Source organism: Oculina patagonica, chromosome 13 (assembly GCF_052425735.1).
Source record: "Oculina patagonica isolate OP01 chromosome 13, crgOcupat, whole genome shotgun sequence".
Lineage (NCBI taxonomy): Eukaryota > Metazoa > Cnidaria > Anthozoa > Scleractinia > Oculinidae > Oculina > Oculina patagonica.
Genome location: NC_135770.1, coordinates 19,867,068 through 19,885,259, shown reverse-complemented (window position 1 = coordinate 19,885,259; position 18,192 = coordinate 19,867,068). Strand labels below are relative to the sequence as shown.

Below are 18,192 nucleotides of genomic sequence, written 5' to 3'. Positions count from 1 at the left end.
GCAATTTGGTTTAACTTGCGTGCTCTCCAAAGGCTACCCTTACCCAGTGACGGACTAGAAGGCAAACTCGCTAAGTGATTGGCTAGGGAAGCGCGGTTATTATTATGGAAACGGGTGATAGTCCATAATTGCTCATGATCAGCCAACCACATTGTAATTAACAATTAGACTACGAACCCGAGTTTTCTATGAGCAAAAAGTCAACGAGGCGCAGCCGAGTTGACTATCGCTCATAGAAAACGAGGGCGAGTAGTCTAATTGTTTTAGTAGAAACTCTAAAGGATTGCAGTCCAAAATATTGTGCACTTTGAAGACAAAAATAAAGAAAATTTACTGCTTAAAGAGCTACGCGCGCGCGCGACTGTTTTCTATCGGCGAATAGAAAACAGTGGGAGAACCAATCAGATTCGCGGATTTCCAATAGAACACAGCTGAGTTTCTACTAAAAAAAAAAAATAGTCTACTCGGCTGCGCCTCGTTGACTATTTGCTCATAGAAAACTCGGGCTCGTAGTCTAATTGTTAATTAGAACACAAGTACAATTCTACTAATGACCAGTCCCCTCTATGAGACGCCTTCAGAGAATCATGGTAGTTGTATTCATCAAACCATGCGCGAGACTTGACAACACTGAATACAACTACCATGATTCCCCGCAGGAGTCTCTCGTACAGACCATTGCTATAAGTACAATATTGGAAATCTGCGAATGTGATTAGTTCTCTCATTGTTTTCTATGCCCTGATAGGATACGATAGCACGTGCATTGTTCTCCGAAGGGGCAACTTGTTCCTCATTTTTACAGACTTTCTGTTTTAAAAGTACATAAAATTGTTTGTTTTGGACTGTAATTCCCTCCTTTCCACATTTTGCTTGTCAACGTAAAACAAGTACAACACCAAGTGGAGAAATTACATTCCCTTCAATTAAGATTACTACCACACCCCAGTAAAGTAAAAGCATGTGCTGTCTGTGCTTGCATTTCTAATGGAATTTGTCTGAATTAACGTGCATCATACATGCATAACTAGTTAGTTCAGAAGATTGTGCTTTTTGGGTTGTTTTCAAGAGGTCAGAGGGCATTAAATGTACGCTCTGAAGTCGCCAATGGCACAGGTAATGTGAAATACAATTTATACAGATTGCCGACGATTTATAGTACCCGGGCATAGGTACCCTGAAAAGCAAAATCCTGATAAAACGATTTTATGTCAGTTAACAAACACATTTATGCTGCGCTAGCGATACTTTCGCCACTAAAATGTTAGGGGACTTGTTTGGGGCCTTTAGCCTTCGGTCTTATCAGCTATCCGCCTCATTGAAATATTGAGCTCAAAATGTCATTGTAGAAAATAAGGGGAGGACCATCGGGTTGCCCGGTTTCCAATAGAAGACGCTCTGTCTCTACTGAGTGACATTTGAAACAGGCTGTCTTTGCATATTTAATAATTATTCACCGAAGTGTGAAGATAAATATAAGTACTTTGCCAATCCGCTCCGAGTTAGCCAATCGGAGGGCGCGAAAAGTACTGTATTCATCTGTGTGGTATAAACTAACAAGCTTTATTGGGTTCTTAAAAAGCTAACCGACAGCTGATGGTAAACGGGGTTGCCATCGTCATTGCGCTACCTTTCATATGAACAAAAGGGCCTCATCTATATTTCTATTCCCAAAAGAGTGTTTTATTATTAGGGACTGATCATTATTTTTTTGGAGGGGGAGGGGGATGAAAAATATTGAAAAAAAAATTGTTTGCAGGGCCTAAAAAGACAAAATAAATTGTTTGCAAACATGATACGTACAACAAAAAATAGTTAGAATTTCGAAAAAAAATGTTTGCAGAAGTGCATGAATTAAAAAAAAGTTTCTAGAGGAAAATTTTTCATTCCCCCCCCCCCCTCCAAGAAAATAATGGTCCGTCCCTTAGAGGAGGATGCTGAAAGTGGAAATACAGTATCAAACAGGATCTAGTTTATGCAAAAAGTATTAATTTTATTTACAACAATACTCTCTCTTGATATCTTACTTTATGAATAACATTTATAATTACTTTCAAACGAATTTACGAACGGCTTACAACAGCAGGTTTGTTTTCACAAAAGCTTTAACAATTTTGCTTAATATCCAGCCAGTTACCATATTTCTGTGGCCCTTGCTTCGTCTTGGGGCAGTTTTATGGCATCTAAATATAGTGTAAATGGTCCTTCTTTGACCACTTTTCTCTACGTTCACCGCGGAGTTGTCATCATTCTTCTCACAGTCATTACCAACGCCATCATGATCATCGTCATCATCATTTTCTTCTTCTTTGTCTTCCAATAAACTTCTGTTCAAATAATTGCTTCGCTTAACTCTCTCTTCTTCATTATCGTCATCAAGCACGTTATCATCATCATTGTTCTCCTCATCATCATCATTATCATTATTGTCCTCATCATCGTCGTCATCCTCAGCCTCATCATTGTAAACATTGTCATTAATGTCCTCATCGTCATCATTATCATTATTGTCCTCATCATCTTCAGCCTCATCATTATTTGTCCTCATCGTCGTCATCATCCTCAGCCTCATCATTGTCAACATCGTCATTATTGTCCTCATCGTCATCATTATCATTATTGTCCTCATCATCCTCAGCCTCATCATTGTCCTCATCTTCCTCATCACCATCATATCCATCATCATCATCACTACTTTCATCTTCGTCCTTTTCCTCTCCTCGTTCCTCATCCAGTGAAGTTCTTATTAAATCCTTCTTTCGATAAATTTCTTCCTTGTCAACATCCTTTTCATCATCATAACCCCCTCGTCCTTCTTCATCTTCTTCTTCTTCTTCGTCCAATAAAAATCTGATCATATACTTTCTCCTCTTAATTCTCTCTTCTTCATTGTTCCCCTTATCATCAGCACCATCGTCACCATCATAATCATCCTCATCATCATCACTACCATCTTCTTTTTCTTCTTCTTCTCCCGATGCGTTTTTAGCATCCACATAAAATGGCAATACACACAATAATTCTGCAACATCCTCATCATCATCACTACCATCTTCTTTTTCTTCTTCTTCTCCCGATGCGTTTTTAGCATCCACATAAAATGGCAATACACACAATAATTCTGCAACATCCTCATCATCATCACTACCATCTTCTTCTTCTCCCGATGCGTTTTTAGCATCCACATAAAATGGCAATACACACAATAATTCTGCAACATCCTCATCATCATCACTACCATCTTCTTTTTCTTCTTCTTCTCCCGATGCGTTTTTAGCATCCACATAAAATGGTAATACACACAATAATTCTGCAACATCCTCATCATCATCACTACCATCTTCTTCTTCTCCCGATGCGTTTTTAGCATCCGCATAAAAAGGCAATACACACAATAATTCTGCAACATCCTCATCATCATCACTACCATCTTCATCGTCATCATCATAATTATCATCGTCATAATCATCATCAGTATCATCGCCATCAACATCTTCTTCTTCTTCTTCTTCTTTATCTTTCTTTTCCTTTTCCTCGTTCTCCTGGTTAAGAAGTTAAGACGTATAATAAATATTTATTAATTTACTATTTTTGGCTCAGGTGTGGAGTTTTTGGACAAAGCGCTATACAGCAATTCGGGTATTGGCTTTATATGAATAAAGATATTCTGAATCATTAGAATAAATATAATTATTATTATAATTATAAAAATCAAAGTAATTATTATTATAACTATTACTGTATTTTCTCGATTAAATGCCGGCCTCGTGTAAACGCCGGGTCAAACTTGCTAATTTTTATATAAACGCCACGGACGTTTGTTCGAGGTCCCGACGTTTATTTAAGGTCAAGCCAACAAGTATGATATTATCTTTTGAATGGCACTGCTTTGACATACTAGTACGGTATGTTGCTTTTGGAAATTTCAATAAAAGTTCAAAGGAAAAGTCCGGCGTAACATAGATAAGATGGACGCTGTACAACAAAATAAAACCTAGCCACGCGTTCCTGACTGATGACTTCATGACTGATGCATTTCCTTTCTTGTGTAAGTGCTCACAGTCTTTTTAAACTTGGAGGACGTTGGTGACATTGCCGTTTATGAACTTAAAACATTGTACCCATAACATTTACTTGCATGCTCTTTTTGTTCATGTTCATGTTTGTCACAACTCTTGATTGCAGCATAAACGTGTTCAATCCATAATAATGTACCTTTGGGTATTGATCACCTTTTGATACCCAGGGACTGTTTTTCGGGGCAGAACGAAAAGAAAAATCGTCCCGCCTTGACAAACTTCCACTTGGTCTCGGAGATCGTTACTAAAAAATCAAACTCGAAAATTGACAGAAAATTGCCGATTAAACGCCGGTTTCAAATAAACGCCGGGTCCACCAAGCCAAGTTTGAAATAAACCCGGCGTTTAATTGAGAAAATACGGTAACATTATTTACGTTCTTATGATCTTCGCAAATGTGATTCGCAAATTATAATTCCGCGCTCTATGTATTAACCACAGAAGTCAAGCTCATCCCATGGGTGACCGATTTTCAATATCATATCGTGGGATCGTTGGTAGCCTGCGAACGCAGACGCATCTCCGGCTGTCGCTCGTCTCTGCCGGAAAATAGAGAGACAAGCGGCAGCCGGAAATGCGTCTGCGTTCGCAGGCTTGCTTCTTGGGAGAAGAAATTTCTCCTGCTTAGTCCCCAGGCGTCCTCCTTCTTCTTGGTGGTGGTGCTCGGTCGCTTGGTGTTCTGGGACTGACGTCAACGGCTCGCTTGGCATTGTGGGTATTGATCAACCCCCGGGCTCTCTATTTGTCCCGCGGGGCAGGGGAACACTTACCGCCTTAACCGGTCGGCCAATCAGCAGCTGGGGACTGGGCAAAAGTTTCCCCTTGACCTGCGTGACATCTGGGGAAGTAAATTTTAAAACTCTTCCCCCAAAATTGACTACCTCTAAAAGTTATATCCAGAATCGCATTCCGGTATCGGTTGGTTTTCTTTTCGTGTAATAATGCAATGTTTTTTAAACTGAAATTAACTAGGCGTAATGAATGCTCCTGACGAATCCTCTAGAAATAACGTATTCTAAAACAATACTCTACCAATTGTTAGGTGCGTACGTTAGGTCGCCATCCCGAAGTTAGCTTTTTAAATTAAGGTATCACTATAAATTTAATTTGTCTTTAAAACAATCTGCTTCAACTTGCACATCGTTTTTTAAATTGTAGCTCGGCTACTTTCAGCGCGCGAAGTTAAATCTGAGAAATACTCATCATCATGGTGTTTTAAGCAGAGGCTACGTTCGCCACTGAAATGACTACTTTGCTGATCTATTTGCTCTTCCTACCTTTGGTTGTGTCTTGGAGTTGACAAATTGGTATCCATATGCATCCTCTATCACAGGTGGTGTATTTGCAGTTTCAAAAATGTGCGTAAAGCGATACCATCGAATGCCTTCCTTTTTATATTCGATCGCGAAAACCGTTCGGGTGGATCGTTGTTTCTTTTTAGTGTTTACAATAATCTGAGTGTGTTTAACACGCTTTTCAGTTTCATTGTTTTCTCCACAGCTCATTCTTGTTACGAATAATTCTGCCATATCGGCGCCGCTGTCTTGTGACATTTTTCACCTTTGCCTGAATCAAGCTTGGCTTTGGTCATACGACACAATGGATGTCATTGTTTACTTCATTCGTTCGATACGCGCCATTTCTCCTCGCGCTTGTAACAGAATTTGCGCGCGCAAAGTTTTTGCTTACAACCGAATTGAGTGATTATTTTAAATAGTTTGAACAGAAACCTTTTTGAATCCTTCACTAAAATTCAGAGTAAAATTGCAAGTATCGTTGTATTGAATTTGTATTTTAGCCATTTATATTTAAACTTGCGAAGACTCGTAATTTTGCGCGTGCATTTGGACAGTTGTTTTCCACATAGAGCGTAGCACCACTCAACTAACTAAAGCCGTACACTTTTCTTCCTTGCATCTTCTTCTGTTTTCCATGTTTCGGTCTCATCGTGAATCATAAAACGTTTTATGATCGTGATTCAATCTTATCGATCTTTTCAAGCGCGCGCATTATCAGCCCGGGGGGGGGCACTTCCTATAAATGGGCTAATGGGGATGTGCCGCTGGATGGGGTCGCATTTTCACGACTGGACTGACTATAATGGGGTCGCCACTTCAAGCATTTTTTATAGGGTGACTAGAATGGGGTCACACTTTTCCGGGATTTTGAGAGTACGAAAATCTGGCAAGTTGTGATTTATGAACGGAAATATTCGCCGAAAAAGATGGGGTCTATAATTGGCCATAGAATAAGACTATAATGGGGTAGGGGTTCTGAGAGGCCAGCGGCACCTACCCAACAAAAATTTACCCAAGTACCCCCCCCCCCCCCCCCGGGATTATCAGTCGAAATGACGACAGACCATTTTCAATAACGTTATCACACGAAGCTCGTCGCCAGTCCCCGTGCTTTCTTTATTCGGGTAATGAGAATTTGCGAAAAAAAAGTGTTGTTAAGGCGAATGTTTCCGCCGCGCCTTGTAGCTCAGTCGCAGGGGTACAACGGTAATCTTATCAAGAGATCGTTATAGTGCCTTAAAGCGCGCCGAGTTTCAAATAATTTTTCTCCAGTTTTCCTCCTGTGGTCCAACTTTTCTTTTCTGACAAGCTTAGAATAAATTCCCTTATTTCGCCCTAAAAACAGAGCTTCCTCTCCCTCCTTGTAAAAGAGGAAGAAAGAAATTCAAAATAGGCTCAGTACAATCGCGGGATAAAATCGCCATGAAGAGCGCCGGTAGTTTACCCGCGCAATTCACGAAGTTGCAAATTCGGCGTGACAAAAATCGCTTGTGTAAACAGACCTTGAGGGAGCATGGCATGCGTAGGAGATAGTGTATCGGTCAGGTGCTTTGAACGGTAATCAGTTAAGTTGACACAAGTTCACATTTTGCATCTTTTGAGGTAGTTTTATTTTAGATATTTTAAAAGTGTTTCCTTAAAAATCAGGAGGAAATTGTAGTCGCATCTTGGTGTGGAATGTGTAGATCAGGATCAGCAGTAGTCTCAATATACAAACTTAAAATGGAGGACGGATCAAACAACTAGGGACTGATGTTATAAATCCCCCCTAAAAAAAAAAAAAAAAAAAAAAAAAAAAAAAAAAAAAAACCCGAAATACCTATTATTTTTGCCCAATATTTCGGTTGAACAAAACTATAAACCTTCAGGGGCACCCTTACCCTTTCCCCGGCCCCTGGCGGACGACAGAGTGGAGTCTGGTTTCGACAAGTGAGTCAGCATTATAGTGCGCATGACCTAATGTCATATACGAGCCTGCAATATCTTCAGGAGAAAAAGATCGTAAAAGTTTAAAAGAAACAGAATGGTGAGTGAAATTACTGTCTTTTCCCGTTGTTTTCCGCCGTTAATCATTGTTTATTTTTCGTTAGTTGTCTCTCTACAGTATTTAAGTTTTATTTACAACTTTTTTATGAGTTCAGGTTATTTGATTTGCGTAAAAATCTTGTCAGACTTCACCGAGTACCACTGCGGCAACATCACGTTTTCTGTCAAAGTCATGTAAAAAGGTTTTTATGTTCAAATGTTTAAACAAATCCCAGTACTGGCAAGAAAAAGTTCAATTTATAATTTATTTGTCTGTGAAACGAATCTTGGTTCTGTCATTCTTTAACACCGATCAATTTTTTCAGTAGCTGACAATGTCAAAGTTCTATCAAATTATGGCCATTGTTGGCTTTGCGTTAAAAACACGAGTGACATGGCATTGCTTAACTAGTTTTGATTTGGAACTTACACAGGGTCAAAATCAGTCTGGTTCAGGCGGACCTGGAGGAGACAAGAAAGGTGACAAGGTAATGGAAAATAAAAAAGGCCTTAACTGCATTCATTTTAACAGTTTCACATAGCTCTCAATAACAAATCGAATCAAATCTAATAAATCTATTAACTTAATGGGTCTAAACCTCAAAACATAGTGACTAGCACAACATATTGCCTTGGTAGTGCAATTGACTTCATCATCCACACATGCATTTAGATGGTTGTTTTCTCTGTTGAGCAGAGCACCGCCAAAAGCCTGGGGTATTTAAGTAAACAAAATCAAACTAAAATTCAATGGAACTCAGTTGAACACCAATCATTTGATTGGGTTCGGTAATCAAATAAAATCCAACATTCAATTTGCTGTGAGTTTGGTTATCAAACCAATCGAGCAGCATTAAACAGAATCGTAGGTTTGATTAAAGAAGATTGTCAACAATTTGGTAATCAAACTTTTAATTGTGTTTGATTGACCAAATTTTATAAGTACAATACGCTTCAAAATCAGTTTGCATTATAAAAGGCTTATACAATGCCAATTTCTTGGGCAAATTCACCTGTACATCTTTATGTCATTGCTTTGGATTCTCTATCGGAAAAAGGGTTATTGTACATGTATCTCAGGAATGATTTTCACGAAGATTCATTAAAACTGTTCAATGATACAATTTGTATCATTGTTAGGTCTGATTATTTTGCTGATTATTATTTCCGCTGTAAATTTCTTTTCAAGGATAAGAAAAAGAAGTACGAGCCGCCGATCCCTACCAGGGTTGGAAAGAAACAGAAGAAAACCAAAGGACCTGATGCAGCTAACAAACTACCACAAGGTATTAAAGGGCATCTACATGTAGATAGCTGCGAGGCTGCCCATTAGGTGGTAACTACCGTAAATGCTCAAATTAGCCCCCAGCTTCAAATAAGTGCCCCCCCCCTCCTCGAATTAGCGCCACTCCACTTGCATACAGAACAATGCTACAGGTGATAACTTCAATGTTACAGCTGCATAAAAACTTAATGACAGCCCTGCATAATAATTGCAGTAAAAATATTTTTCAGCCTGTCCCAATATAACATACCTGATACCACCTTTATTTATTATTTGTTGGAAAGTTGTGAAAATTGTCTTGGTCAAATAATATTCGGAAATGAGTGCAGTAATATGTTCAAAGCCAAGTGGTTCTCCCTAGACTACAATCTTTGACAAAAGTAGTTGACACATTGACTTCGCTCTGCGGTTTTTATGACAAATTTAACACTAGTTTTTAAATTTCATGACTGTCTGCTAAAATACCCCCCTCCCCCCCATCCAGTGTTGTAAAATGGTAGCAAAGGACTCCTAGAAACAAACTACAACATTGATTGGGGGGAGGGGGGTTGGAAAGGTGGGGCAAAAGGATGAAATTGGTCCATATAACAATAAAAAAGGGTGTAAATTAACAATGGGTCAACACTTTTGTCAATGATTGTAGCTCACATCCACCTGTCTAGCCCTTCACACAGTACCATTAGTAGGTGGCAACTAGCAGGATAAGTTAATACATACTAGTTATGCAATGCAGGGTTTGCATGTGCCTTAAAAGTCCTTGAATCTCAAAATAAAAATTCAAGGCCTTGAAATTGGTTTTCGATCCTTGAACGTCCTTGATTTTTTTATTGAACGTCAAAAGGCTTCAAGGCAATGAGAAGACTGCCAAAATAAGCATTTTTTTTAGTTCTTCAGCACGCACATCAACCGTTGATTTGGGTTAAATTCCATGAAAAAAAAGTCCTTGAAATTTCCAAGAAGGGTCCTAGAAAGTCGTTGAATTTTTGGCCTGGAAAAGTGTACAAACCCTGGCAACACTTTTGAGTGGTACACTATGGAATATCCCACAAACTGTCACTTGTATTTTCTTGGTATACACGCGAGCATTTAAGTGGTCATAAGCAGAGTTTTCAGCTCACAAAATTGTCCATTAAGAGAGTTTTGAGTATAGTTTTTATTGTGTCAGAATGTTGTCCAGCATTTCTGGGCATGATACTACTTTGAATTGTGGATCTTAAAAGTGAAAATCAAAGCAACTTGGAAACAAGCACTAATTTGTAACTTGATTATTTCCTTGTCTTTTGAATGTATAGTAACACCACACCGAAACTGCAGATTAAAACTGTTGAAGCTGGAAAGGATAAAAGATTTCCTTTTGTTAGAAGAAGAGTTTATCCAGAATCAAGAAAGACTTAAACCCCAGGAAGAGAAAAATGAGGTACAAAAGTTAATTCAGTCTTCTGTTTATTGTTGCTACATGTAACACTAATCCACTCTTTTAGCCCCAACTACATAATAATAATTATTTTAGATTCTCTTTACTGGTTGCCATGGATACAAGTATTATCCATTCTGAGAATTTGGTTGTGCACAAACTGATCAAGACAACTTTAGTTTGGAGAGCAGAAAAGAAGCATAAAATTTGCTCGAGGCGATAGCTGAGAGCAACTCTAGCTTCATGCCTTTCCATTTGTTTCAGTTGTGGCTCTGCTCAAGGCTGCTGCCTAAGGGAATTTCTAAGGAGCCCTTCGGGCTCCTAACGTCAAAAGTTAGGAGCCCAAGCCATTACTTTCGGAGCCCAGCCTAAAAGTTGCCATGGTCGATCCTCGGGGGAGGGGGTGGGGTAGTGGGGTAGAAGAAAAAAAACAAATCTAGGGGAGGGGCCTGGGGAGCAGCCCCACCCCCCCCCCTCTCTCTCTCTCTCCCGTCCCGTTCCACATGCACACACATTTTGTTTTGTCAGTAGAGCCTTTGTACGTGAACAGAAAACTCCTTCTGACAACATTTTTTCTGAGAGCTTCTGAGGGTAACCTCCCTCAAATAGTTGTGTCAGAAATTCTAGCTTTCTTAACTTGAAAGTTTATTTAGCCGAGCCTCTCCTTCGCTAAAACCCTTTTTACACTGAGTGGGTGACATGAACAGGAGCTTAAAATGAGTTTGAAAAGTTAAAAATGTGTAAAACAAAATGAAACATTGTTTAAAAGGAACATCCAAAGTTTTGAAGCAAAATCAATGAAGCATGAAGCAGCAAAATTATTATTTCACTTTTGCACAGCAAGCTCACTAAAGAACTTGAATTATTGTTAGTAATTAAGGTTTAACAGAACCAAGATTACAATATAGCAGGTCTATTTGAAGGTTAAGGCAAAAGGTAATAAAAAGTCAAAACACCTGTGTAAACACTTTAATTAAATTATGATCTTATCTACATTTCATAATCAGTTGTCAAAAATAGACCAGAAAAATTAAGTTGTGAAAAAAAAAAAACCAGTTTCTCGGCTTATCAAATGAGTTGCTTATACAATAGATTATAGTAGTTTTAAAAACAATTCATGTTATTCAAACTGTTTTCAGTAAAGTTTTCTAGCACATTATTATTTTCAAGAGTAATGTTCTCCTTGTCACGGTTCAATGACCAAGATAAAACACGAAACAGTTCAAATGAACAAACAAACTTGATCCACAAAAAGTGGTAGCTGATAAGAATGTCACAGAAAAGGCACATATTTTCTGTTGTTATGAAATTAAGCGTTCTCAAAAGTGAAAAAATAAAAGTTTGAGTTAAATAATAAGCTTAATTACAGCAATTCGTAAGTGTAACATCAAAACATTCTGCACATTATTTTAGGCTTGTTGAAAAGGTTTTTGTATCAAGCTTTTGCAGATTAAAATTGTCATGATCACACCTGATGCGTGGATGGCCAGGAGATTGATTTCACTTTTGTATCCGTAAATGTTTACTTCAAATTCACTTTTAACTCCTCCAAAACATCAACGTAGCGAACAAAAGGTGAAGCAGCCCATAATACCATTCATTCTTCATTCCATATTTGGGAGTCAGTCCCAGTCCTAAACAGTCGAAAATAAATGGTTTTCGAAGTTGCCGAATTTTGCAAAGACACGTTACGTATTTTTACGCTAAAATTATCTCGATTGTGGACAATTTTAGTATTTCCGTTTTGAAATGAAGCACTTATTGTTTTGAACGGGATATATCTTACGCCAGTGGAACAAAGTTACAAGGAAACTGAAGTCATTAGATGAGAATGGAAAATCTATGCTCAGGCGCCCATCCGGGCTCCTTGAACAAAAATTTAGTCGCCCGCACTCGTAACTTAGGCGCCCCAGGCGACCGGGCGCCCGTTAGGCAGCAGCCTTGCTGCTAGCTGTGTTATAAAATACACTGTACCCTAGGTGATGATTTCTAGTGCATGCTTTACATTCATGACTTGTATGTAGTACTCTGCTGAAAAGTGGGAACGCTACATGTACATTTATTTTACAGTGTTATTCTTCTCTCTATTTGCAAATGATCTTAGGAGTTGTGTTTAACTATCTACAAACTTAAATAAGCCCCTTACATGTGTACACACATGTATGTGCTACTTTATGTTCTTATGAGCAATCAACAGACATTATAATTATTTCTAATTATTCAGTCCATTGTCAACTACACACCAGACAATTGCAACTTAAAGAATGTAGCAATCTTCAAATTCTCTCTTGAAAAGCTTTATGAAGGGTTAACATTTTCATAATTTTAATTGCAGGAAGAGAGGTCAAAGGTTGATGACTTACGAGGTACCCCCATGTCTGTGGGAACTCTGGAAGAGATCATAGATGATAACCATGCTATTGTTTCCACATCAGTTGGTTCTGAACATTACGTCAGCATCTTGTCATTTGTTGACAAAGACATGCTAGAGCCTGGGTGTACTGTACTGCTTAACCACAAGGTCTGTAATTTGCTAATTGCATGTGTTTGTTGTTGTTTTTTTTTTTTTATACAAAGTGTCTTGTTCATACAGTGTTGGACATGTCTCATTCTTTAACCTGGTGGTATCTTGTAATGAAACAACAAGGAAAAGAGATTACATGTATTTCCCAAGATCACCCAGTTAACTGTTAAACTCTTATTACTATTAGAGTGGACAAGGCATGAATTGAAGCTCTTCTTCAAAAATTTATAAGAGTTTATTTTTTGGACCCCCAGACCCTCAGTTTAATTTTTTTTTTACCCTTTTGTATTTCTTTATTGTTTTTTTTTATAAACCATACTCTTTAAATCCCAGCCTTACCTTTTTGGATTGTTGTAAGGTAATATTTTTTTACCCTTTTATATTTCTTTATTGTTTTTTTTTATAGACCATACTCTTTGAATCCCAGCCTTACCTTTTTGGATTGTTATGAAGTAATATTTATTTATAATTGTTTTTCCAGGTGCATGCTGTTGTCGGTGTACTGTCTGATGATGCAGATCCAATGGTAACTGTTATGAAACTTGAAAAAGCTCCACAAGAGTCATATGCAGATATTGGTGGACTGGACCAACAAATACAGGAAATCAAGGTACAGGTCTCTAAGATTAACTTTAATGACACAAATACAAAGCAGTACAATAGGGCAGCTTACAATGGCAAAGTTTTATCTTTCTTTTCTATCTTTCAATTTACTATACAATTGTAAAGGCCAGACCACAACACCGGGAGCTTCCTGCCCTACTCTTTGCGAATAGTGTGTGGGTTCTTTAACGTCCCCTACGGTTTATCGTCCTTTTCTGAGAAGACTAGAATGTCTAACCATTTGCAGAATAAGAGATGTAATTACAAAGACAGCACATTCTCCTTTGTTATTTAAAGACCCTGAGTGTTGGTCCAGTCTGGGGTTCGAACCCACGACCTCCCGCACAGCAGTCGGCACTCTACCAACTGAGCTAACCAGGCGGCGGTTCGCGCAATGTTATGGGTGAAAATGTTGATTGGTGTCAAGTTACACTTGCATACAGAACAAAATTCTGCAGATGATAACGTCAATATTACGGCTGCTAAAAAACTTAATGACAGCCCTGCTGATGTACTTTAGTTTGCAAACAAGAGGGAATGCTTTTTGCAGAAAATTTAAGGCCAAGGTACATGTAGTTTCCTTAAAGTCACCTTGTTGTGTTTGTTTAATAGGAATCTGTTGAGCTTCCATTGACTCACCCTGAGTTGTATGAAGAAATGGGAATAAAACCACCCAAGGGTGTGATATTATACGGCCCACCTGGCACAGGTGAGTGCTACACTATTCAAGTTAACAGTTAATTTGGAATCAATCAATCAATCAAAACCTTTATTAATTTTATACATGATGGGATAAAAAGCTACATAGCTTGTGGGGTTGTGTGTAAATAATAAAAAAAAATAAATAAAAAAAAACGCTAAACTAATTGCTAAAAATAGATAAATTGCTAAAATTGTTACAATGATAAAACGATAAAAAGTGCCAAGATCTCTTACAATAAAGATTGTTAAAATTGGTTTTTTAATGAAACTGAGATGAAACTGGGATGAAACTGAGGATGTGACTGCTAATATCAAATGTGAAAAAATGAGAAGTACATGTATGTCTTGGTGGGGGGGGGGGGAATCCTCGGCTGTTCCTCGGTTTTTGCTTTGTCATGTTGCATGCTTAGTCCTATCAGGCACAAGAAAAAATAATCTTGATACATTTAAATGAGCAGTAAGGTTTTTGGTGTACAATTTCTGTTTGTGTTATGTAAAAATTAATTGTTTTTATTCCTTCTATTCTAGGAAAAACCTTATTAGCTAAAGCCGTCGCCAATCAAACAGCAGCGACATTTCTTCGAGTTGTTGGATCAGAGTTGATACAAAAATACCTGGTGAGAGAGAAAGACTCAGTCTTTCACTAAAACATTCATCAATTAAATTATTTTACTGCAACTGAGTTTTGCTATAATTTACACATTGGTATTCTACTTTTTAGGGAGATGGCCCTAAGCTGGTCAGAGAGATGTTTAGAGTGGCTGAAGAGCATGCACCGTCCATTGTTTTCATTGATGAGATTGATGCTGTAGGAACCAAAAGGTACAAAGCTAATAAAATACATGGGGACACTGTAAAATGTAACCCAAATATTATCATTGGTGAAACATGATGACCTGTTGAACACTGGATCAACTGGTCTGGGTTTGAGCATGGTTGGGGTTATTGTGTTACATACATGTTCTTGGGCATAACACTTCACTTTCACAGTGCATCTACCCCGGGAGTATAGATGTGTACAGGTGGATTCAGGGCAATTGAACAAAAATGCTAGGGGCTACCTACCATGTGCAGTACACTGTAGGAAAACTCATAGTCACATCATGCTATGAAATGTGCAGTTCCAGAAAATTTCCATACCTACCCCATGGAATATCATTTGAAATTCTGAGGGGGGTTTCAAAAGCCAAAATGTTTAAAGAAAGTATGGGGCTTAACTGGAATTCCCAGAGGAATGGGGGGATTTTGTTAAAATACCTTCTGTAGAAGGGGTATGGATATTATTTTTCTGGAACAGCACAATCTCATTCTGGAGTTGAGTTTTATAATGAATGGATGCTTTGATGAAGAGACTTTTTCCCAACTTTTAAGCTACAAAAAGTTTATTAATTTACATGTTGATTTCAGACTGTGTTTTTCTTTCATGTGACTTCACCTGACTAATCCCTGCAGGTACGAGTCCAACTCTGGTGGTGAGCGAGAAATTCAGCGTACGATGTTGGAGCTTCTCAACCAGCTGGATGGGTTTGACTCCAAAGGAGATGTTAAGGTAATTTATAACAATCTACTGATTGTTCTGGGAACATGATGGTTGATACAGTGCTTGGGTGTTTGTGGATGATTTGTCCTGTTCACTTGACAAAGGCAATAAGAATTATTATGATTATGAATCCTGCTAGGGGGTAACCTATGTAAAGCACATTTCTTAGTACCACCTTGGTGTTTGTTTTCAGGTTGTCATGGCTACCAATAGAATTGAAACTTTGGATCCTGCACTGATCAGACCAGGTAAAAAAGTCAATAGCTTTATCTGCTGCTAAAAGAACAACGTTTCTTACAGTTTAAATGACTTAAAATTAATTGGTATATTTTTGAAAAGGAGAAGTATTTCTTGTGGTTTCCCAGCAGGAAACTTTTACAACTTTTCAAGCAATCATTTTACATGGTTTGTTTTAGAGATACTTTATCTTTGCCCCAATATCTGTATACAAATTCTCTTGACTAATCTCCATACATTTTCTTATGGTATAATAAGTTGGGATAATTTGTTAAAAGATCAAAGCAATTTCCTTTTGGTGATCACTTTATAAATTCTCATAACCTTTTCTCCTGATTAAGTATTGGTATTGTGAAGAGAAATTTGATGTTGGTCACTCTTGGGGCTTAGAGGGTTAATGAAAAATGTATGCATGTACTTGAAGTATCTCTTCCCTTCAGAACTTTTGTAACAACCCTTATTTTTTCTCTGCACCCCTCTCCCCCTCCTCCAAATGCAATGTTTAATGATTTATGATTTCAGCCAGTCCTCTCATTTTCAAGTATTACTTTGACTGTTTTCTGCCTCCATTTATTACATGGCCCTTCCGTTTATATACAGGGCCCCAATGGAGACCAGCCTTAGAGCTGTAGGGCTACCTTGTGTAAATAAAGTTTTAGTCTACTCTTATTGTAATGCACTTTGTGTTTTTAATTACACTTTTTTGCAACAACTTGGCAATTACATTTTAATGACTCTTAAATAAATTTGGTGAACTTGACAGGTCGTATTGATCGCAAGATTGAGTTCCCACTTCCCGATGAAAAAACAAAACGTCGCATTTTCACAATTCACACCAGTAGAATGACACTATCAGAAGATGTGAATCTGGAGGAGTATGTTATGGCCAAGGATGACCTTTCTGGAGCTGATATCAAGGTACGGTTTTATTTCAATAACGAGTTCACTTGCATGTAGTGGGTTTGCCTGAAAAAAAAAATGTAGCTGGTAGTTTCTGTTTGTTATGCAGTTTGTTATAAAAACAAAAATTAACGCTTAATATCAACAACGTTTTGGACTTTTCATGTGATGTTTCAAGGGTACAGTAAAAACCCGTGTATAAGAACAAGTGGATTAAGAACACCCAGGCCTGATTTTAGGAAATAAAAGTACCATTTATATAAGAACACATTCAGCCTGAAAAATGAAAGTTGTTCTTATATGGAAAAATATCAAAGATCAACACTACTTTTCATTGCACACATAATAGTTCCACCCCAATTACAGTACAGTATTGCCTTGATTTATCAATTTTATTAAAATACAATTGTGTGCATATATATTGATTTCATCTATTGGTAGCCTAGTATGTTCCTTATTTTAAGAAACTTTTTTAAGAACACTCAAGAACACTTACAGGCTGATTTTGCAGATTATAACCCTTTATATAAGAACCAAATCAGCCTGAACTGCCAAAATAGGTGTTCTTATACGCGGGTTTTTACTGTACTCTTTGTCTTACACAAGGTCAATATCTTTATGGTATCGTTTTTCCTCCAATAAAATTACTAAGGTTCAAACCAAAATAATTATATATGAAATAGAGATGTTGATATTTTTGCTTGTTGAGTTTCTGTAGTCTAGTAACGAATTCATCCTTTCTTGCACCTTGTCCTCAACATAATATACTCTAGTCTACCCAAAAGCTATCTTTAAAAAAAAATTAAAAGTCACACCCTCATAAAGTCAATATTCGAGAAAGCACATCACCAAATTTCTTCCCTTCTGACTCCCAGTTATCGGGGTCGGCCAGAGATGTTAGTCATACGGTGTACAGAATTTTTTTTAATAGGGTATACAGTGTTTGTACACTAAAATTGGGCATTTTATGGGTATTAAGTGAACTGTTTTTCCAAATTTGGGTATTTTACAAGATTTTGAGGGTAATTTTTGGGTATACTGGGTGTGTTTTTCAGGTATATTGGCATGCCACTTACGGTACACCCCTGAGTTATAGAACAAACTTTGGCTTCAAATTCACCTGTAAACTCTGTTTGACACGCAGGCTATTTGTACAGAAGCTGGTCTAATGGCACTAAGAGAGAGGAGAATGAAGGTGACCAATGAGGATTTTAGAAAGTCCAAAGAAAACGTGTTGTACAGAAAGAACGAAGGAACGCCCGAGGGACTGTACCTCTGAGTCGAAATTTCGTTTTTGTGTCTGTTAGTCCAATCTCTTGTGTAAAAAACCCAAAAACAAATAAAATAAGATTTCTTTGTTCAAAATTTGTCCTGATTTTGTGCAATATTATTGAAGAGTTGGCACCTCTTAGGGGTCAGAAATAAACTTGGGTCATTAATCTTTTGGTACTGTTGACTTTCATCATTACCTTGTAAAGAATAATAAACAGTACAGGCGAAAGAATTGCTCAATAGCTTCCATTTGAATGGTCAAACACTAGGGTGCGTCCAGACTTGAAAGTTAGAATCGCCTTGTACAAAATAT

General features: G+C 37.8%; 2 protein-coding genes across 2 annotated transcripts; one reads left to right on the top strand and one right to left on the bottom strand.

Annotated features, from left to right (window-relative positions):
* Positions 1-1,972: 1,972 nt before the first annotated feature.
* Positions 1,973-5,782, bottom strand: LOC144634568 (uncharacterized). Its single transcript, XM_078493572.1, has 3 exons — positions 5,357-5,782; positions 2,568-3,542; positions 1,973-2,512 (listed from the first exon to the last, which is right to left on the bottom strand). The coding sequence occupies exons 1-3, from the start codon at positions 5,630-5,632 to the stop codon at positions 2,075-2,077; spliced, it is 1,689 nt and encodes a 562-aa protein (XP_078349698.1). The 5' UTR covers positions 5,633-5,782; the 3' UTR covers positions 1,973-2,074.
* Positions 5,783-7,320: 1,538 nt separating this feature from the next.
* LOC144634594 (26S proteasome regulatory subunit 4) lies at positions 7,321-17,972 on the top strand. Its single transcript, XM_078493607.1, has 13 exons — positions 7,321-7,403; positions 7,837-7,890; positions 8,592-8,688; positions 9,980-10,104; positions 12,437-12,622; positions 13,107-13,235; positions 13,841-13,937; positions 14,459-14,547; positions 14,652-14,752; positions 15,383-15,479; positions 15,664-15,718; positions 16,471-16,625; positions 17,752-17,972. The coding sequence occupies exons 1-13, from the start codon at positions 7,401-7,403 to the stop codon at positions 17,884-17,886; spliced, it is 1,323 nt and encodes a 440-aa protein (XP_078349733.1). The 5' UTR covers positions 7,321-7,400; the 3' UTR covers positions 17,887-17,972.
* Positions 17,973-18,192: the final 220 nt, after the last annotated feature.

What these genes read in the sequence shown, in the direction of transcription:
- LOC144634594 (XM_078493607.1), top strand. An exon ending in AACAAATACAGGAAATCAAG is followed by an intron (nt 13,236 to 13,840) that starts GTACAGGTCTCT and finishes TTTGTTTAATAG; the next exon opens with GAATCTGTTGAGCTTCCATT. An exon ending in ACTCCAAAGGAGATGTTAAG is followed by an intron (nt 15,480 to 15,663) that starts GTAATTTATAAC and finishes GTTTGTTTTCAG; the next exon opens with GTTGTCATGGCTACCAATAG.
- LOC144634568 (XM_078493572.1), bottom strand. Translation starts at nt 5,632, where the DNA reads ATGTCACAAGACAGCGGCGCCGATATGGCAGAATTATTCGTAACAAGA. An exon ending in ACTCCAAGACACAACCAAAG is followed by an intron (nt 3,543 to 5,356) that starts GTAGGAAGAGCA and finishes CTTCTTAACCAG; the next exon opens with GAGAACGAGGAAAAGGAAAA. An exon ending in ACGATGTTGACAATGATGAG is followed by an intron (nt 2,513 to 2,567) that starts GCTGAGGATGAT and finishes GAAGATGATGAG; the next exon opens with GACAATAATGATAATGATGA.